The sequence below is a fragment of the Sitophilus oryzae genome, unplaced genomic scaffold (assembly GCF_002938485.1).
Source record: "Sitophilus oryzae breed Bouriz unplaced genomic scaffold, Soryzae_2.0 scaffold_374_pilon_pilon, whole genome shotgun sequence".
Lineage (NCBI taxonomy): Eukaryota > Metazoa > Arthropoda > Insecta > Coleoptera > Curculionidae > Sitophilus > Sitophilus oryzae.
The window spans coordinates 325409-348292 of NW_022146945.1; the positions used below are offsets into that span (position 1 = coordinate 325409).

Genomic DNA, 22884 nt, shown 5'->3' on the forward strand with positions numbered 1-22884 from the left:
CAGTGTATTATTATATTATGACATATAAGTATTATATGTCATAATATAATAATATTATTAATAATATTATATAATTATATTGTAATAATCTATAAATTATTAAGCATACATACCTGCACAACTTGTTCGGCGTTCTCTGACATTAAATTATTTTGCTGCAAGTATTTTAGCAATGACGTCATACATTTGACTTTTTGTCTCAATCTTTGATTACATCTTCGAACATTCGCTAATTGCCTTCTTTGTTTAAGATATGCTCCTTTTGCAATGTTCCAATTCCTCTTAGCCTTTCTCGGTGTAGAAAAATCATCCGTATCTATGTCGCCAATGTAGCGTTTTTTCGTGAAACTGATTTTAAAAATGTCAAAATTAATATGGCAAATAAAAAACAAGTAATTAATCTTACCGTTTAGTTTTCGTCTTTAAGCTTTGTGTTGATTTAGTACCTACATTCACACTGATCTTTTGCAGACTTTCCTTTTTTCTATACCTAAAACAGTAAGAAACATTAGCGCCATAATTTGAACATTTAATATCGGTATGTAAAAAAGTGGTACTATTTTTAGAATCACCTAATAATAATTTCTTCAAGCTTACTGATGGTACTGATACCCTTACCGTTTTTTAGGTGGCTGTGCATCGTCAGATGCTGACACTGCTGACAGTGAGGAAGATGACCAAATTTGCGCTTCACTTGCAGTCAATGTTGACTCTGAACCCCTAATGATCCTATCTTCCATTGCTATTCTGCAAATAAAAACAATTACGATTAAGTACAAGGATTAAAAATAAAGATCCTTATATCAAAATAATGTATACTTATTATTTTGAAAGAACCTTTATATGCATACCATACCTTTCTTCTATTTAAAAACCACACTCAGTGGGCATTAAATTTAATTAGGACAATTATTAGTTTTAAATAACTACAAAATTATTTACCGTTTCTTTTTTTCTTTTGAGCTTTCATTAGATTGCTGACTCTCGTCAGTTCTTGGCCTAAAAGAGTGGAAACAAATATTAGCGCTATTTAACATTTTTTAGGCTAAAAGCTCCTACCGTTTTCCAAATGGCTGAATATTCTGGGAAGTTGACGGCGTGGAAGATGACCAACTCTGAATCTCACTTGCAACAGACAGTGTTGATTCTGAACATGTTTTCATATTTTTCTCCCCTCCTCTGCAGAGATATAATAAATTCTTATCATTTCTGTTGCAAACATATTGCTTAAATCACTTGAAATTAGATAATGATCACATAAAACATACCCTTCCTCTAGTTGAGCACCAAAAGGCTTTTCTAATGGAGTAAGTGTTGAAGAGGAACTCATAGTAACCCTGAAAATATAAATCATAATAAAAACATAACATTGTAGTATATCACTATAAAAAGTAATTAGTTCAATATTTTTTAAATTGGGCGTTGGCATGGTTAATTAGGTTGAGTTATTTTTCTTACGATTTTCACGCTCAGAATTGAACTTGTTCTACCAAAAATACTACTGCATGGTATCAGCATGTATGGCATACATGTATCACATGTATGCCATACATGCTTGTTCACCAGTTTATGGTAAAGAAAATGATGTACAGGGTGAGTCAGCGATAAAGTAAAGTCCATTATCTCGTTTGTTTGGAGGTTTACAAAAAAATGTTAAATATAAAAGTTATATGGAAGGTTAAGATACACATTTTAAAATTATTACAGAGTATACAAGGTGCTTCAAAAAAGTGTGGCGTATATGTATAACATGTTTTTTTTTAAATGCAACACCCTATATTTTATTTTATTTTTAGATTCTCCGTAAAATTCCATCACTTTCTTTATATATAATGTTATATACCTCAAATTAATAGTTTTTGTAATATTTAAATTTGTTTAAACAAATGTTAAATTTCAGTGTGGTAAAAAATTGTTTGTGGTGCCATTGTTTCTGAAGTTGGAGTACCAACATTTAGTAGGAGAGTTTTATAGAGATGATATAAAAGATATATGTAAAGATATTTTAGTTAAATACTACAGGGTGTTCAAAATATATTTATGAATTTCAACTACTTAAATTTAAAAAAATCTCAAATTTTTTAAATGGTACACCCTATATATTATCATTTTTTCTGATAGACTTTACAAAACTCTTAAACTTTTATTAAGTATGTCATATACCTATTTTTAATAGTTTGCGATTTATTCTACTTTTACCCATATTTTTAATACAATTATGCATGTTATAGCATAATTGTACATAGTTGCCATGACAGAACAAAAATATGTATTACTTATCTTTAACAAATAGTTTAATAATTAGTTAAATTGGTTATTATTAGTTAAGATTAATTAACTTTACTCAAATAAACTAAAATCGCAGTCCTGAATTTCTTGGTGTATTTCTACATTATGAAAGAATGGCACTTGGATTTTTCCTCGCGGCGAATAGCCACAGATTAGGGTAATACTAAATTACCTAATTGTTGACGACTACTGATATAGAAATTTTCTTCAACATACAGTAAAGTTTTTTTTTCTCGTAGTAATTCTGGTTTATAATTCATTTCGTAAAGCCAAATATTACTATTGCCGCGAAACCATCCCATTACACACTGAAATTAATATAATATAATATGAAAATGTTTTCTAGATAATCAGGAAAATATGTAACTATTATTTCTACCATTTATACTTATTACAACAAATTAAAGTAAAGTTCAAGTTTTGTTCTTAACTTGCTTAACAGACGAATGAAATTTTGATAATTATTTCTTTTTGTCATGACAACTATGATGTTATAGCGTAATTGTATTAAAAATATGGGTAAAAATAGAAAAAAATTGGAATAAATGGCAAAATATTAAAAATAGGTACCTATATGACATATTTAACAAAAGTTGAAGAGTTTTGTAAAATCTATAGAAAAATTGATTATAGGGTGTACCATTTAAAAAATTTGAGGTTTTTTAATTTTAAGTAGTTGAAATTCATAAATATATTATCTACAAACTAACCTAACACCCTGTAGCATCTAACTAAAATATTTTTACATATGTCGTTTTCTATATCTCTATAAAATTCTCCTACCAAATTTTAGTTGTCCAACTTCAGAAACAATAGCATCACTGACAATTTTTTACAACACTGCAATCTAAAATTTGTTTAAATAAATTTAAATATTACAAAAACTATTAATTTGAGGTATATCTATATTATATCTATAACATTATATATAAGAAAGTGATGGAATTTTACGGAGAATCTAAAAATAAAATAAAAAATAGAGTATTGCATTTAAAAAAAAAATATGTTATATTCGCCACACTTTTTTGAAGCACCCTGTATAATCTATAATAATTTTAAAATGTGTATCTTAACCTTCCTTGTAACTTTTGTATTTAATATTTTTTTGTAAACTTCGAAAGAAATGAGATAAAGGACTTTATTCTATCGTTGACTGACCCTGTACATGTATGTGAAAATTATATGCAAATAATATGTGAATTTTTCACCACAGACTGGCGAACATCAACACACAAAACGAAAGCCATGCCAGTCCCCGGCCACCTTAACAGACTTAATTAAAAAAACCTACTTGACATTCTCGCCAGCAGCATTCTCCTCGACTTCGAAAGCAATATCTTTACCAGATATTCCAGAGCCTATAGAGGCTGTATCAGTTTCATCTTCAGAGGCTGAGGGTTGCTCGGGTGAATATGAACACTCAGGCCTAAAAATATTGCAGTGTGATTTAGTAAAGCAAGAACTGGTTTAGTTAACAGAATCTTTTTTCATTAAGTAACCTCAGGAACCAACCCTTTAAATATTTTATAAAGTTTGTTCATTCTCATAAAGTGGTGGCCCATGGTAAAAAAACTTAAAGTTAAAATGGAAAACAAAGTCCAAACCACTATCAAAAAATTCTTTATGGTAAAAAAAACTTATTGTTAAAATGGAAAAACAAAGTCCAAACCACTATCAAAAAATTCTTTAAAGAATTTAAAAAAAAAATAAAAAAATGAAAAATATTCACACATTTCAAAAATAGTTTAATAATAATATAATAAATAAATTACCTGTCCTTTAGAGCAATAATTTCCTGCAACATTCTAGGTGTTGCAGTGGAACGCAGTTGCTTTCGACATACTGTTTCACCAGATGGCACTGTGACATTACCTATTGTAAAATCATTTTCAGCAAAATGATCCGAGCAAACATGGGTAAAGGAAGTTTTAGGAAACTCTATACCCAATCCCAATGACCATGCCACCCTTCTCTCCATGTCAACAGGAACCCTTAAAAAAGTAACAAGACAAGCTTTATTTGTAGTTAAATAATTCAGTGATAATAAGCCTTAGTAACTTGCAAAAATATAAAGTAAATAGGCTGTACTCTAAAAAAGATGTTATTTTGACATTTAATATTTTAAAATTTGAAATGATTAATATTTTGATGCTAAACTAATAAATCTTTAGAGCCCAGGGGGTCGATCCTTGAGTCTGGCAGCAATGCTCCCAGGGAGAGACTCTCCGAAGGAGTAACCATGCCTAACCTAACCTAACCAAACTACACAATTATTTACCGTTTCTTTTTTTCTTTTGAGCTTTCATTAGTTGGCTGACTCTCGTCAGTTCATAATAATTAGTTTTTTCCTAATAAAACTTTGTAGAGACGCCTATGGAGAACGTGGAGTTTAGAAGAATGTTATTGTTTACTTACTGATGAAATGATAAATTACATCCTTTAAAATAAGTCTTTTTGCACACAATGCACTTCTTCACCATTATCACCACTTATCTTCAAACAGCACAAAAGAAAACAGTATAAAAACCGCGAAAACTACGAAAAACACAAGAAAACACCAAGAAAACCGTAAATAATAATGGCGGCCACGTTCCCGTTCTCGTTCTCCGCGATGGCTACGTTGCCAAGTTGCTCAAATTAATTTCATTGAAGGAATGTTTCTCTATACATAATACTTTCTAAAACAAAAGTTATACCTATTATAAATCAGTTTTGTTGCTATATTTATCGATTTGATACTATAGGGTGAAGCTTTTTTTAATAATTCATTATCAAGCATATACAATTTTCAATATTCAAATAATGTCTATAGAAAACATGCTATTTTCTGATTACAACTGACAACATATGTTTTGGTACCTGCCCCCCTTGCCTCCCTAAAATGTTGATGACATTCTGGGGGTAGGAATGCTGCGTCTATTGGGTTAGAGGTCGTTGACTGGACCCCTATAATCCCTGAAATTTTGATCTTGTTAGTGTACGCAGTTTTCGAGAAAATCGGAAAAACGGTATAAACAAATTAGCTGCTGACGAAAATACCAAAAACTAAGTCGATCAAGAACACGCCACTGGGGGGTTATTATTAGTCTAGTGGGCCTCTATAATCCCTGAAATTTTGATCTTGTTAGTATACGCAATTTTTGAGAAAATCGGAAAAACGGTATAAACAAATTAGCTGCTGACGGAAATACCGAAAACTAAATCGATCAAGAACACGCCACTGGGTGATTATTATTAGTCTAGTGGACCCCTACAATCCCTGAAATTTTGATCTTGTTAGTATACGCAATTTTCGAGAAAATCGGAAAAACGGTATAAACAAATTAGCTGCGGCAAGCACCGAAAACTAAATCGATCCAAGAACACGCCACTGGGTGATTATTATTAGTCTAGTGGACTATAATCCTTGAAATTTTGATCTTGTTAGTATACGTAGTTTTCAAAGAAAATCGGAAAAAACGTTATAAACAAATTGGCTGCTGACGAAAATGCCGAAAACTAAATCGATCAAGAACACGCCACTGGGGGATTATTATTAGTCTAGTGGGCTTCTATAATCCCTGAAATTTTGATCTTGTTAGTATACGCAGTTTTTCGAGAAAATCAGGAAAAACGGTATAAATAAATTAGCTGCTGACGAAAATACCGAAAACTAAATCGATCAAGAACACGCCACTGGGGGATTATTATTAGTCTGATGGGCGCCATAATCCCTGAAATTTTGATCTTGTTAGTATACGCAGTTTTTCGAGAGAAAATCGGAAAAACGGTATAAACAAATTAGCTGCTGACGAAAATACCGAAAACTAAATCGATCAAGAACACGCCACTGGGGGTTATTATTATTAGTCTAGTGGGCCTCATAATCCCTAATTTTGATCTTGTTAGTATACGTAGTTTTTGCTCGAGAATATCGGAAAAAACGTTATAAACAAATTGGCTGCTGACGAAATGCAGAAAACTAAATCGATCAGAACACACGCCACTGGGAGATTATTATTAGTCTGATGGGCCTCTATAATCCCTGAAATTTGGTGCTTGTTAGTATACGCAGTTTTCGAGAAAATCGGAAAAACGGTATAAACAAATTTAGCTGCTGACGAAAATACCGAAAACTAAATCGATCAAAGAACACGCCACTGGGGATTATTATTAGTCTAGTGGGCCTATAATCCCTGAAATTTTGATCTTGTTAGTATGCGAATTTTCGAGAAAATCGGAAAAAACAGTATAAACAAATTAGCTGCTGACGAAAATACCGAAAACTAAATCGATCAAAGAACACGCCACTGGGTGATTATTATTATTAGTCTAGTGGACCCCTATAATCCCTTGAAATTTTGATCTTGTTGTTAGTATACGTAGTTTCGAGAAAATCGGAAAAACGTTATAAACAAATTGGCTGCTGACGAAAATACCGAAAACTAAATCGATCAAGAACACGCCACTGGGGATTATTATTAGTCTAGTGGACCCCTATTATCCCTGAAATTTTGATCATGTTAGTATATAGTAGTTTTTCGAGAAAATCGGAAAAACAGCAGTATAAACAAATTAGCTGCTGACGAAAATACCGAAAACTAAATCCGATCAAGAACACGCCACTGGGGATTATTATTAGTCTAGTGGGCCTCTAATCCCTGAAATTTTGATCTTGTTAGTATACACCAATTTTCAGAAAATCGGAAAAAACAGTATAAACAAATTAGCTGCTGACGAAAATACCGAAAACTAAATCGATCAAGAACACCGCCACTGGGTGATTATTATTAGTCTAGTGGACCTAATCCTGAAATTTGGATCTTGTTAGTATACGTAGTTTTTGAGAAAATCGAACGTTATAAACAAATTGGCTGCTGACGAAAATACCGAAAACTAAATCGATCAAGAACACGCCACTGGGGGATTATTATTAGTCTAGTGGGCCTCTATAATCCCTGAAATTTTTGATCTTGTTAGTATACGCAGTTTTTCGAGAAAATCGGAAAAACAGTATAAACAAATTAGCTGCTAGCGAAAATACCGAAAATTAAATCGATCAAGAACACGCCACTGGGTGATTATTATTAGTCTACTGGACCCCTAATCCCTGAGAATTTTGATCTTGTTGGTATACGCAGTTTTCGAAAAATCGGAAGGAGCATAAACAAATTAGCTGCTGACGAAAATACCGAAAACTAAATCGATCAAGAACACGCCACTGGGGATTATTATTATTAGTCTAGTGGGCCTCTATAATCCCTGAAATTTTGATCTTGTTAGTATACGCGGTTTTCCGAGAAAATCGGAAAAACAGTATAAACAAATTAGCTGCTGACGAAAATACCGAAAACGAAATCGATCAGAACACGCCACTGGGTGATTATTATTAGTCTAGTGGGCCTCTATAATGCACGATTTTGATCTTATTTTAGTATGGGCAGTTTCGAGAAAATCGGAGAAAAACAGTATAAACAAATTGGCTGCTGATGAAAATACCGACTAAATCCGATCAAGAACACACGCCACTGGGGGATTATTATTAGTCTAGTGGACCCCTATAATCCCTGAAATTTTGATCTTGTTAGTATACGTAGTTTTCGAGAAAATCGGAAAAACGTTATAAACAAATTAGCTGCTGACGAAAATACCGAAAACTAAATCGATCTATAACACGAAACTGTGTGCTTGTAGTTAGTAGTGATATAAATCATGACCTTTTTTTGTTGTTTCTGTCGATATGATAGTAACCAATTGTTGATAAAGGTAGTAGTACTAGTACTATCATAAATGAATTAGTTTTTTAATTTTTTTTAAATTTTGGTTACATTAGTATAATGTATACATATTTTATAAAATTAGGCGTGTCAATTTAAAATTATAATAATTAATCCGATATAAAAATATCGGTAATAATTTATTAACATAATGAAGCATACTTCGTTTTAGTACTATTTAAATATTAATAAAATTCTCCTGCAAGAAATTGTATGATTATTTCATATTAAGTTAAGTCGCCCGACGCCACTGGCCCTTCGGCTATGTTCGGCAAATCGGCCGCTATCTTTTGGCTGCTAAGTTCACATCAGTAATTTTCAAAAAGGTATTCAGGGTGTTTCGAAAAATATGGTCATTGATTAATCACGATCCTGCTTAAAGCGCTTGACGGCAAGCGTTTTTGGAAAACAGTTGTTGATTTTTAGGGTATAAGGAGTTCGATAAGGGATTTTTCAGGCTTTCGAATTCTAAGGGGGTGAAACCACCCCTCAAATATTAGAATATTTTTTATTTAAAAACCGGTGAGTTTTTCGGAAAAACTCTTAATCACGTATATTTTATTTTGTTGTTTTACATATTTTAAGATTTTTTAAAAATTTATACAGGGTGTTTCATAAAATATGGCCATTGAGTATAATCACGATTCTGCTTAAACTGCTTGACGTTTAAAGCTGATTTTTGTCAAACGAATTGACTGTAGGGTGTAGAGGTTCTATAAGAAGGGGTTTCTCGAATCTCAAATTCCAAGAGGGTGAAATCGCCCCTCAAATATTACAATATTTGTTGTTTAAAAAACGGTTAGTTTTTCGGGAAAACGCTTGGACACGCATAATTTCTTTTTTTTTGCATATTTTAAAATTATTTAAAAAATGATACAGGGTGTTCCAAAAAGTTGGGTAGTTGATTAACCACGACACTGCTTGACATAAAAAGCTTATTTTTGGTAAACGGATTTTTCGAAAGTCAAATGCCAACTAGATGAAACAACCCCTCAAATATTACCAAGTTATATAATAATATCGTCATATTGTTTTTTCTCATGCTGACATAAATGTGAGAAAATTTTATCCAGTTTGTATGTTAATGGAAATTATTGCTTTCCTTTATCATCGCCATTACAAATGATTAATTCGACGCGAACGTTATTTTCATGCATAAACGGTTTTATTGGGATTTAATAATATAAAATTGTTCACGCATACCGTGCTAGCAACTGTTACTTTTGGGTCGGTATTTACATGTGTGGAAGTAAATCGCAGAGGAATCTTATAAGTCGGAGTGAGAGAAATGCGACGGTGTGCCGTTGCGTTGTTGCCGGTACGCCTCTCCCTATCAGGTGAAGTAAAATCACGATCGCAAACCGCTTATTTTTAAGACTTTTTCGAAAAGGTAACGAGATAAAATCATTAGATTTATGTTTCTGAGCATCTGAAATGGAATTATAAGGATATCGTTAGGGTGTCCATTTTTTTTATAACGAGAAAACGTCAGTAATGGCGATAATTTAAAAACTCAACTTTTTAACACAACACGCCATAATTTAAGAACCACTTTAGATATTGAAGCTTTTTTATTTTGAAGATCGGATTATTTACAATATGTTTACATAAGAAAAATTCGATAAGGTTATTTTTTTTATTCTAAAATGTTAACCAAACCAAACCAAACAACTCATCCATTTACTTTTAGTGTATAGTCAGCATGCTTTTCAGTAATCGTGTTTTTTATTTTACTTTTTTATTTATAAAGATTTTTACATACTGTCTGCGAAGAATTTTTTTGAAAAACTACAATCAATTGTTTCTAATAGATTTCGAGATATGGATTTTTGAATTCAGAGTTCTAATAGCGCAACCACTGTCGAACACCAACGCAAGAGTATTGCACTTAAAAAATGTTAAGCTATATTTTAAGCTAACATTACGACTCGTTAATAAATAAATAAATAAAGTATCACGAGACGTAATTAAATCGTGAAGCTGAACGCATGATGTACACCAAAAATAAGCTAATATGACGGTCGTGAGCAGTCTTGGCCGTAGCCGATAATCTCGGCCTTTTTGTGCCGAGAACGAGAACGAGATCTCGCTCGGACCTTAGTGTCGACCCAATTTTTATCTCTTTAATACATTTGATTTTCCATTAAGCTGTCTACATCACTGTCTGACACGTTAAAATCCAGACCGCACAGTTTCGATGACCAAATCGGTATATATTTTAGATTTTACAAATGGCTACAGCACCTGATACCCATCGTTTAAAATTATTACGTGAAGTAGCTGGTACTAGAGTTTATGATGAACGTAAAGCTGAATCTGTTGCAATTTTGAAAGAGACAGAAAGCAAGATAGAAAAGATCCACGAATTCTTAACCACAATTGAGGAGAGATTGTCTACGTTGGAAGAAGAAAAGGAAGAATTGAAACAGTATCAGCATTTTGATAAAATTAGACGAGCTTTGGAATATATTATTCATGAGGTTGAACTGAATGAAAATAAAAAGAAATTAGCCGAGGTAAAAATATTTAAAAAATTTTTGCTTCAAAGAAATAATACATAAATAATCCAATTTTAGTTGGAAAAACAAAGAGACGAATCTGGTTCCGAACAAAAAATTCTAGCTCAGGAACTGAAGAAAGCTCAAGATAACACTAAAATGTTAGCCAAAAAAAGCAAAGATTTAAACAAGGAACTACTTTCAATAAAAGATGAAAAGAAAATTTTAAGCAATGACCACCAGCATTTGATTAAAGAACGAGCTAAATTGGAACTAACTATTAAAGATTTGTCAGATGATGTACAAGGTTGATTTTAATATGAAAATTAGCTAATATGTTTTTTAATTTATATTTATTTTTCAGGCGATAACAAGTCGAAAGAAAGAGCAGAAAATGAGCTGGCACGTCTAACACAAACGATTAAAGAAAAGGAGGCTGAATTGGACAAAATTAAGCCATTATACGAAGAAATGAAAGCAAGAGAAGAGGAATGTACAAGAGAACTGGCACTGAAGGAGCAAAAGAGGAAGGAGCTGTATGCAAAGCAGGGCAGAGGAAGTCAGTTTACCTCAAAAGAAGACCGCGACAAGTAAATTATGATTAAAATATGCTTTATTAAGTATTTAATAAAAAAAATACTCATTATTTAAAAATTAAGTAAGATTAAAAGGGCCATGGATTATTAATTATATTGGTTCTTCCTAAAAAGACAGATAAAAATCACATTTTTTAATGTTAAAAATTTTAAATTTTGATTAAGCCTTAAGGCTGAACTCACTTAAGCGTCAGCGAGCACAGCGGCGCACATTGGTCCACAGTCCACTATTTTTATTAGTGTAGGTGTATTTCGTCATCTTCCATACAGAGTCGGCATTCGGCGTCTTCCACCATTCCCATCCTCTGTAGGTATGATCTCAGGTGACAGTGAGCCGTGTATACTGCAGTGAACGTACGCGCTCCATTCCTACCAGTCTTTAAGATAACGTTCTGCAGATAAGCTGTTCTACGTTTGGATGGCTATGCTAGGATTTTCTTGGCATTTTTCATTCCGGGACTGTCATTCCAGTCCTGAAACGTCGCTAACCCATTTACAGAGCCTGTCTCTTGCGAGATTTTTTGAAACGCTAAGTGTCGGTTCTGAGCCCACGAATGGTAAACCTGCGCCAGTTTTGGCGAGGGAATCAGCACGTTCGTTTCCTTCTAGGCCGACATGTCCCGGTATCCATATTAGCGACACTTTGTTCCTATCTCCTAATATATTGAGTAATTTCTTACAATGAAGAATCTTTATAGACGTGCTTTTCTATAAAGCCTCAAGTGCTTTCAACGCGGCTTGACTATCCGAAAATATGCTTATTGTTTTCTCGGTATATTGCTGTTCTACAAGCAGTTGCACACAAGTTTCAATAGCATACAGCTCAGCTTAGGAAATTGTGGTGTGTTTTCCAAGACCGTGGTAGATCTCAGTCTTTGGATTGCTGCAGTAAATTCCTGCGCCAAGTGTAATGTAGTGTGGGTGTCATGCATCTGTAATGCGTCGTCAGTCGTACAAACCGTCATCACTCCACGAACAAATTATCCAAACGACGCGCGACGCGGTAATTTTTGATTTGTTTAGTATTCCTTTTAGGCTAATCTGATTTCCTCTTATGTCTCAAGTACTGTACGGTGGAGACACCAATCGTTCTGCGATCAACTCATAAAACACTTATTTTCTCTAATTCGGCCAGCGAAGGCATTTTGAAGACGGTGTGGATCTGAAAGCGACAATGTTGTCATATTAAAATGTGTTGGTTTTTGTTGGGTTGGTATTAAAATAATATTTTACATATGAAATAACAGCGATCTTCATTTCCAAGCCAACTCTGACGCCGTTCTTTGTTTAATCATATAATATTATATTAAATTGTTTAATGATAGAAAATCCGTATTATTAACGTACTGTATGTACCCAGAATACGTAAATCTAGGGATTAATCATTATTTCTGGCAAACACTGTCTACGGCAACCACTCGCTTTGTCGACTGAAAGCAGAACTACGGTCTGCTATGGTACAGTATTCGCTGTAAACGACTGATCAGCGCGCAGCGGCGCACAGCTAAACTAAATCTCGGAATTCTCGGACAGGCTGCCGGTAACGCCAGCTACATCTAGGACAGATTTTCTGGCACACGAAATCGACCATAAAGTTGCGCATCTTCTTATTTCTTCAACCAACGATTTTATATAACTGATGGGCGAGACCTGATAAACAGGCAATTTTTTTATATTGAAAATATTACTATAGTCTGTCTAACAATATTAAATATGAGTTATAATTTTGGAAATATACCATTAAAATTGCATAAAATCAGCTAAGCATGACGGATGCACGTAAAGCTATACTCTAATGTCATCGATAGTCATTTCTAAAGTAACTTGGGCCCATTTTTTTCGATCAGACAGTGTTTGGTATTTACTTTTTACAAATGTTTTAATTTTTTTATTAATAAACTATTCATGTATCTATACCTAGTAGAAAAATGCGTCATTGTCCTTTCGTATGTACCCAAGGCTTCATTTGCGGCTTTTTTAAGCATTTCTTGATGTGGTTGTATTTATTGGTCATTGCTGTTTTCAAAAGGTGTCTTTTTAAGCTTTTGATAAAAACTCTCTGCAATAGTTTTGTGGTGCTTTCGTGTTCTAAGCTATCTATATTGTATCGCGTTTGGACTATTTTGTCATATTGATCTAGTTGTTCTGTATGTTTTGTTGCAGTTTGTTTGATGGGAAATCCTATTTTTGCGTTTAATAGATGATGATCGCTGCCACATGTTGCGCTTCTGTAGACTCTAGCTTTATATAATTTGGGTGTGGTGTTCTGACTTAATATTAGGTAATCTATTATGGTTTTAGGGTTTCTTGTGCTCTTGGTCCACGTGAATTTATGGATCATGGGGTGTGGGTAGAATCCATTCGTTATCGTTAAATCGTTCTGTTCGCATAGGTTTATTATTCTATATCCGTTGTCATTCGTAATGTGTCCCCCAAATTGGCCCACTTCATTGTCTTTGAGCTTTGAGGTTCTTTCATTTATGTCCCCTAATATTATTATTTCTCGAGATTGCCCGACGTGGCTTATTTCTTGGTGCAAGCTTTCAAAAAAGTCCTTTTCGTTTACTCTGGTGTCGTCATTTACCGCATATACTCAAATGATTGTTATTTTTGTCGTATGAATTATCAGGTTCATTTTTATTAATCTTTCGTTCATTGGTTTCCACGATGTTATATGCCTTCCCAGGTTTTTTGCGATTACAATTGAGATGCCTTGTTGTGCTCTTTTTTCCTTGTGTTTCCTACTATAGAAGTAGTCGTATTTACCAAGATTTTCCGACCCATGACCTTTCTTTTTTGTTTCCGTTATTACTGGTACTTGAACTTTTAGTTTTTCCAATTCGAACATGACTTCGTTTTCGTTAATTTTACGAGATAGACCTTGTACAGGGTGGTCGAAACTGGTCTATTTTAACAGAGAAAACCTATTTCCTGACTAGATAGAGCAAAACCGACATAGATGTCATGGGCTCGATTTCTGAGAAACGTCTAATGGCGTAAACCGCCTGTTGATATTTTCACTGCCCACTGAGATACGGGGTCTTTTTGAATTTTTTACCGTTTTGAAAATTGCCCATAATTTTTTTATTTTGCGGAATAATAAAATTCTCTAAAAACGTTATTAAGGCACTTTTTTAGGCACAATCCAGTGGCGTAGTTAGTTTTTTTTCTATGCTTGCTCTTTTTGTCAGAAATAATAAAAAATATAAATTTTTAAATGGAAATCATAGTTGGCTATGAACTTAAAAAAATGCTGGCGTTTTACCCTTTCCAATGATCTAAAGTTATGGACATCTATTTCTAAGAATGAGAGAAATATAAGGTTTTTGATCTTTATATCGAAGCGGGCCTTGATTTCGTGTTGACCTATTTGCCTAATTATTTTTTATGACAATTTAATATTCTATATTATTATTTATCTGCATAATTAAAGACTTTTGAAAAGGTAAATTAACATTCTATATTAGTATTAGTAATTACAATTGAAATCGATACAATAAACAGAGAATAAAACTAAAAAAGTATTTTTGAGTGACGAATATAGTTTTCTAAAAAAAAATCATCAAAGATGTTCCAACTGAGCACCCCCTTGTTGAATACACAATAAACATCTTTTGCGCACAGAGTCACAACAATTTATTAGGCGAACTGGTGTAATAAGTCCAAAAGCTTGCCTAGTAGCCTTCTGTAATTCTCTCGTCCCAATGGTTCTTCCCTTATATATAAGGCCTTTTAATTTCCCCTATAAAAAAAGTCGAAAGGAGTTACATTACAGGACCTAGCAGGCCAATATATGGGATCCCTTGTTCCAATCCAATTCTCTCTAAATTCTCCAGTTAATAGTGCAGTTGTAACCCTGTGGCTTTTTAATTGTAATTGGTAATACTAATATAGAATGTTGATTTACCTTTTCAAAAGTCTTTAATTATGCAGATAAATAATGATATAGAATATTAAATTGTAATAAAAAATAATTAGGCAACTATAGGTCAACACAAAAATCAAGGCCCGCTTCGATACAAAGATAAAAAACTTAATATTTCTCTCATTTTTATTAATAAATACACATAACTTTATATTGTTGGAAAGGGTTAAACGCCAGCATTTTTTAAGTTCATAGCCAACTATGATTTCCATTTAAAAATTATATTTTTTATTATTTCTGACTAAAAAAGCACGTATAGAAAAACTGATTACGCCACTAGATTGTGCTTAAAAAGTGCCTTACGAAAGTTTTTACAAAATTTTATTATTCCGGGAAATACAAAAGTTATGGGCAATTTTCCAAATGGTAAAAAATTCCAAAAGACTCCGTATCTCGGTTGGCAGTGAAAATATGAACAGTCGGTTTAGGCCATTAAACGTTTCTCAAAAATCGAGCCCATGACATCTATGTCGGTTTTGCTCTATCTAGTCAGGAAATAGGTTGTCTCTGTTAAAACAGACCAATTTCGACCACCCTGTACAGGGTGGGTCAAATTAGACGCTATTAAATGAAAACACCCTTTTCTATTGGAGATAGACGAAAACTAATATCGGTGTCTGGAGCTCAATTTTCATTAAAAACATGATGGTGAAAACTGCACATCAATATCTGTTACCGTTTCGGAGTTACGGGGTGTTTTTCAAAAATGTGCATTTTTAACAATGTAAGTGTCGCTGTAACTTTTTTACCATGGAAAATTTTGTATTTCTATGAAAACATTTCCAAAGCACCTTTTTACGTAGAATGTAATGGTTTAAGTATAATTTTTTTTAAACTAATAATTTAAGAGTTATCAACAGAAAAATTGATTTTTTATTTGGGACACCCTCTATATTTTTAATTAACTGAAAAGAATTTAAAATTAACTTTCCAAAAATATAGCACACTTGATATTTTGTTATAATCCCCTTCGAAATACAGAATTTTTAAAAGTTTACCACTTTTAACTAGTAGGCTTTGGACCCCTTATTGATGATATAACCTTAATGGAACTGGAAAACATATTTTTCCAGCAAGGACGACGCACCGCCTCTGAACTCTGAAGTTATCAGCAAATTTTTGCAGCCAATTTCAAGAATAATTGACTAGCTAACCAAGATCCCAGCCGTTGGCCGTCGAGGCCGCCTGATTTAGTGCCCATGGATCTAATCCTATGGATATATTTGCGGAAGAATAAAGGTTCCTTATTCTTCCGTATAATCTAGACAAGAATTAGAAATACTTAGCAGTTATGAGAGGGTATCTTTCACCCCCACTGAGTTAATGAATTCCACGAGAAATGTTCAAAAACTACCCCGTCTGTCCATAACAGAAGACGGTCGATATGTCGAACACTTGTAGCAAAATCTCATGTCTTGGTTTGCTATTTATTTTTATTGTTATTAGATATAGTTTAAATGTGTTGAGGTTGGTTAAATATATTTTAAATTGTTATAAAATTCTGCATCTCTCATAGCAAATATTATTTTCGTTTTAATTGATTCTCACAGCTAGAATTTTTTTGCATTACAGCCGGTGCCGTTCAAAGCCTACTTATTTAAAGCGGGCGAATTTTTATATATTCTATATCTCGAAGAGGAAATCGGCAAAATATCAAGTGTGTTATATTTTTGGAAAGGTTCAATGTTGTAATGGCATTCAATTTTGTAATTTTTTTCAATTCTTTTCAATAAATAAAAATATACAGGGTGTCCCATATAAAAAATCAAATTTTCTGTTGATAATTCTGAAGTTATTAATTTTAGGAAAATTATACTTAAACCATTAAATTCTACGTAAAAAGGTACTTTGGAAATGTTTCCATATAAATACAAAATTTTCCATAGCAAAAAGTTATAGCAATCTGTTAAAATGCATATTTTGAAAACACCCCGTAACTCCGAAACGGTAACAGATATCGATATGCGGTTTTCACAATCATGTTTTTGACAAAAATTGAGCTCCAGATACCGATATTGGTTTTTGTCTATCTCCTATAGAAAAGGGTGTTTCCATTTAAAAGCGTCGAATTTGACCCACTCTGTACATTCCAGATTCCAAAATTCGTTATCTGTTTTCGTTGCTTTTGTCTTATAGGTTTCTGTTCGTTCCGAGGTTTTGGACTGGGTTTTTTAACATTTGTAATTTTTCATACCTCAGCCCCCATTTCGGAGGACCAGGTTTTTTATTCGACATTCCTTCCTCGACAACTCAATTACTATACGAAAATTGTAGTAAGTTCTTTAGCTTAACTTTTACGATTGCAATTTTTAGATGGATCCAAACTGAATTGAAATCGTTAAGTAAACAACTAAAAGATAAAAAGGACCACAGAGACAAGCTAGAGGCGGATTTGAAAAGAGATGCACTAAAGGCAATTGATTTACAGAAAAAAATTGAAGAACAATCACTAGAACTAGAACGGCAAAAGAACTACATTGATGAGTATAATAAACAATGCTATGACCTAAAGAAAAGCAAGGATCAGTTTCAAACAACCAGGAAGTATGTGCAATATGCGGCATTATTCTGTGGCCGTTGAATTTTTTAACTAAACCAAACTGAAATAAAATATTTTTGCTGAATAGATTGGTATCCGGAAATTTTTTATCTTTTCTGTTTAAATATTTGAGGAGCAGACTTTCTAGATGCACTTTGTCCATTTTTTCGAATTTTTTCAAACATAGAAAAAGTGCTACGCTTTTTGTAGGAAACTTACCGACAAACTAGTAGACTTGAAAAACGGATAAAAAAATCATAAAAATAGTACACCTACATGTGAAAAATCTAGTTTTCATGATACCTGAAAAAAAAACTGTAACTGTCTTTTAGACGTGAAATTTCTCTTTATTTTTCTGCTACCACAGTCCGTATCCCCAACTACATGCTTCCCAGTCGTAGTTCCATTCATTATTTTAAGTAGTGTTATTCAAAAAAATATAGAAGTTGTAGTACAAAAAAACCTCTATCTGACAATGACAAACAAATAGCAGTATGTTCATACCATCTTACGGACATAGTTCTCTTTGTTTGTCTACCACCAATGGACATACAGCATATAGAAAGTCTCAGGTATTTTAACCATTTAATTCGAATGGGATAAAATGCATTAAGAACGTCGTTTCTGACGTAATATTGTAACTCGGTGTATGTAGTTTGCTTTGCCACCTTTGGTTGAAAATCTTAAAAAATGGACAAAATGCATTTAGTAAGTGTTCCTCTTTGCTTCTCCTCATTTATTTACACCGGGTGCGTCTCAAAAGTGGCTCACCCCCTATAACTTTTTCAGTTTTTCAGATAAAAAAACGAGATTTGGTTTGTTAGTATGTATTCAATTGTTTTTGGTCACTTTTTTTACTTTATTCGATAGAAAATAAATCTCTAAATTGAATGACATATCATATGTCAACTTTTGACATTTTCGCATATGGTTTATTTGAAATTGTAACATACTAACGACATTAACAATTTGTAATTTAATTGTAACATTAATTGAATAACATAACGACACTATGCCTCGAAATACCAAGTGTGTGATACCAAATTATTCGTAAAAATGCTTTTTCCAAATATGCTAATCAACCACCCTCGCTCTATTTGAAAAAATTGAGATAAATTAAAAAAACGATTTGGGCATCTTTTAACTGGTGGATTAGGACAAGACGCAGAAAACATTAGATGATCAAATATATTTTTCCAAGGTTCCTTCATTAAAAATTAGTGTTTTTAACGAAGCCATGACACTCTAGATTGAATTTTAAAATACGATTTTTTTAAAGCAAAATTGACAAAAGGTGACATATGATATGTCATTCTATTCAGAGTGCCATTTTCTATCGAATAAAGTAAAAATATACCGAGGGTGCCGTTTAAAAATTAAAAGTTGTAGTCGTTTCCGGTGAAACAGGAAGTGACCGAAAACAATTGAATATGTCAATCAATCCTAATTTATATCATATACTAACATACCAAATCTGTTTTTTTTTAATCTGAAAAAATAAAAAAGTTATAGTGGTAAGCCACTTTTGAGACGCACCCGGTGTAATGTTTATATCAATTTTTAACAAATTTTATTTCAATGGCTACAAAAAAAGGCTTTTTAGACTGCATAGTTTTCCCTAAATAAATCTGTTCAATTATAGGGAATTATGGAGAAAAGAAAATCATGTTCAAGCAAATTTGACATCGCTTAAAGAAGATTTAGCTAAGGCTGACCAACAATTAAGATCGATGGTGGGCAAGCCAATATTGAATGGTCGCGATAGTGTTCGCAAAGTATTAAACACTTTTATAGGTAAACTTTTACTTATTTTATGTTCTTATTCAGGATGACCTAGTATTCCGAAAAACCTCTATATCATAGAGCTCTATATCTATCAGGTTTTCTATTTGAAATTTTCACTTCAATTTTTTACAAATTATTATGCAATGGTAGCGCATATTTCGTAGATGTACAAACTGTACAGGGTGGTCGAAATTGGTCTGTTTTAACAGAGAACCCCTATTTCCTAACTAGATAGAGCAAAACCGACGTTGATGTCATGGGCTCGATTTCTGAGACACGTTTAATGGCATAAACCGCCTGTTGATATTTTCACTGCTAACTGAGATACGGGGTCTTTTTGAATTTTTTACCTTTTTGAAAATTGCCCATAACTTTTTTATTTTGCTGAATAATAAAATTCTGTTAAGGTGTTCTTAAGGCACTTTTTTAAGCACAATCCAGTGGCGTAGTCAGTTTTTTTCTATGCTTGCTCTTTTTGTCATAAATAATAAAAAATATAATTATTTAAATGGAAATCATAGTTGGGCTATGAACTTAAAAAATGCTGATGTTTAACCCTTTCCAACGATATGCAGTTATGGGTATTTATTTCTAAGAATGAGAGAAATATTAGAGTTTTTATCTTTGTATCGAAGCGGGCCTTGATTTTCTGTTAACCTAGTTGCCTAATTATTTTTTATCGCAATTTAATATTCTATATTATTATTTATCTGCTAAATTAAAGACTTTTGAAAAGATAAATCAACATTCTATATTAGTTTCGCCAATTACAATTAAAATGGAAATTTCACTTCTTTCGACTTTTTTATGAGCGAAATTAAAAGACCTTATATATAAAAGAAGAACCATTGGACGAGAGAAGAATTGCAGAAGGTTCCTAGGCAAACTTTTGGACTTATTACACCAGTTCGCCTAATAAATCGCTGTAACTCTGCGCAAAAGATGTTTATTATGTACTCAACGAGGAGGTGCTCAGTTTGAACATCTTAGATGAATTTTTTTAGAAAACTATATTCGTCAAAAATACGGTTTTTAGCTTTGTTCTTTGTTTATTGTGCCAATTTCAATTGTAATTACTAAAACTAATATAGAATGTTAATTTACCTTTTCAAAAGTCTTTAATTATGCAGATAAATAATAATATTGAATATTAAATTGCCATAAAAAATAATTAGACAACTAGGTCAACACAAAATCAAGGCACACTTCGATACAAAGATGAAAAATCTAATATTTCTCTCATTCTTAGAAATAAGTACCCCCATCACTTTATATCGTTCGAAATGGTTAAACGCCAGCATTTTTTAAGTTAGCCGTTTTATCTCAGTTAGCAGTGAAAGTATCAACAGGCGGTTTGTGCCATTAAACGTGTCTCAGAAATCGAGCCCATGACATCAACGTCGGTTTTGCTCTGTCTAGTCAGGAAATAGGTTTTCTTTGTTTAAACAAACCAATTTCGACCACCCTGTACAAAATTCTAGTTTTTTAAATGTAGCATACTCTACATTTGTTTTCAAACATTCTCATTTCAAAAATTCCGTACCGTCATAATCTATACCTAGCTTTTTCACAATTTAGAAAAATCTCTCATTTAAAGATTTTTCTAAATTATGATGTTACAAATTCGTTATATTTTTTAATTGTATCTGTGTATGTATAAAGGCTCAAAACTAATTGTTGTATTTTTTTTCTACTATATTGAATGTAACGACTCTATTTTCTCACGAAAAAAGGTCAGAATTTTTATCCATCTTTGTTTTGATAAATAATGTTTATATCCAATAGCGATGTATATGTATATATCCTGGTTTTTGGTTTTATAATTATTATTTTCAGCAGCACAATAATTAATACAATATTAATTTGCCCTATAAAGAACTCATTATAAATTTGTCCCTTAATGACAAACGCCTACCTGTAAAATAAGCAAAACGCAAATAATGTGCTTTATTGATAAGATCTGTGTTGATTTATAACGGCTGGATAAAAAGCTATAATTTATAATAGCCGGATAAAAACTGTGATGGCTTGATTTATAATCTAAAATACACTATGAGCGAGAAAAAAAACGTCTATTTGGCTTCAGTGACTCTCAGTGACATTCTCGATATAATTTTGCATATAAAATGACAGCGATCTTCATTTCAAAGCTATCTCTGACGTGGTTTTTTCCTTCAATCGTATTTTACTTGTACAGGATAATCGAAAAATGCATATTCAAATTTTATGTGGTGATTACTTATAAAACAAAATGTCAAACCAAAATGTATCAATAATTACCGTTTATTTAACATTGAAAAAACTTTTAATATTAGAAAATTTAATCTAAAAATGGTTATATTTCAAAAACTATTCAATATAAATTATATACTTTATGGTTTATTTTTAGACTGAGAGTTATAATAAATCTAGTGTGTGCAATAAAAATATATTTAGAATGCGATCTTACAGATCTATTGTGTGTTCCCCTTTCTTGAGTTATAACGAGTTATAACTTATCATACAGTCTCATAAAAATATATAGCATTCGATTTAAAGAAACTATAACTTTAGTAAATAATGTCTATACTTTTGTAGCGGGTTCATTTCTTGAATCAAAATTGGTTTCCGTTTGAATTCAACGAAGGCGGTGTTTACCAAAAATATATTTTTTTTATTTTGTAGATTTTCTTCTAGTGGCCAAAAAACTCTTTGTGGCCTCGTGGCTAAAAAAATATTTTTTTAAGAAATATAACTTAATATAACTTTAGTATAAAAAAATGAATTTTCTTGCTTGAATCATCTTTTGTGAACAATATATTTAGTATTAATGTTTTATCAGCATATTTTATAAAAAGGAGTGGAATTCTTGAATATAGAAATTTTAAAACATTTTCCGATGCACGTCATCAAGTTTGAGTGACAAGCGATGGCGACAGCGCTGCCAGATTATGATGGTTTTATGAGATGAATATTAATTTAAAAGTGACAAATATATTTAGTACAATATGATTTTTATATATTTTTTTTAAGGCAGCAGTTATTCGCTACAAATTGAAATAAATAGAAATAACTTGAAAGTGGTATAATGTGCTTACCAATCAATCTTACTTCTCTGACTTCTTTCAAGGGTAATAAAAGACCCTTATTGCCACGTTCGCGTCCAAAATATTTTATCAGGGAAGCTATAAACGCTTTGCTTCGACTGTTTAAAGGCTTCAACATATTTTCAATCCACAATTTCAAATAATGCAGTAAAAATCTCGAAAATTTAGTTCTTAAAGGACTCTTTGTGCTTAGGAATACAATTTAAGAAAAAAAAACTATGAAAAACGGCAAAAACGATAATTACTCCCAAAAATTCAACAATACGATATTATACAAAATAATGACTGACACTAGGATAATTGTCAAATAATACACGACAACATTGCTGAACATAGCACAATGTGACCAACAAGGCGATAATAAAAATCGCTTTAAACTAATTTTTTCAGCTTTAATCTAAATAAAATAT

At 32.3% G+C, this 22884-nt stretch overlaps 1 protein-coding gene across 1 annotated transcript in view; it reads left to right on the forward strand.

Annotated features, from left to right (window-relative positions):
* LOC115885111 (structural maintenance of chromosomes protein 3-like) overlaps positions 1-22884 on the forward strand; it is an 81341-nt gene that overhangs the window by 26779 nt on the left and 31678 nt on the right. The window contains exons 5-9 of the mRNA XM_030903899.1: positions 10268-10561; positions 10622-10850; positions 10908-11133; positions 17378-17608; positions 19246-19397. Coding sequence (XP_030759759.1) covers positions 10268-10561; positions 10622-10850; positions 10908-11133; positions 17378-17608; positions 19246-19397 — 1132 coding nt within the window. The remainder of the gene's footprint in view (positions 1-10267; positions 10562-10621; positions 10851-10907; positions 11134-17377; positions 17609-19245; positions 19398-22884) is intronic.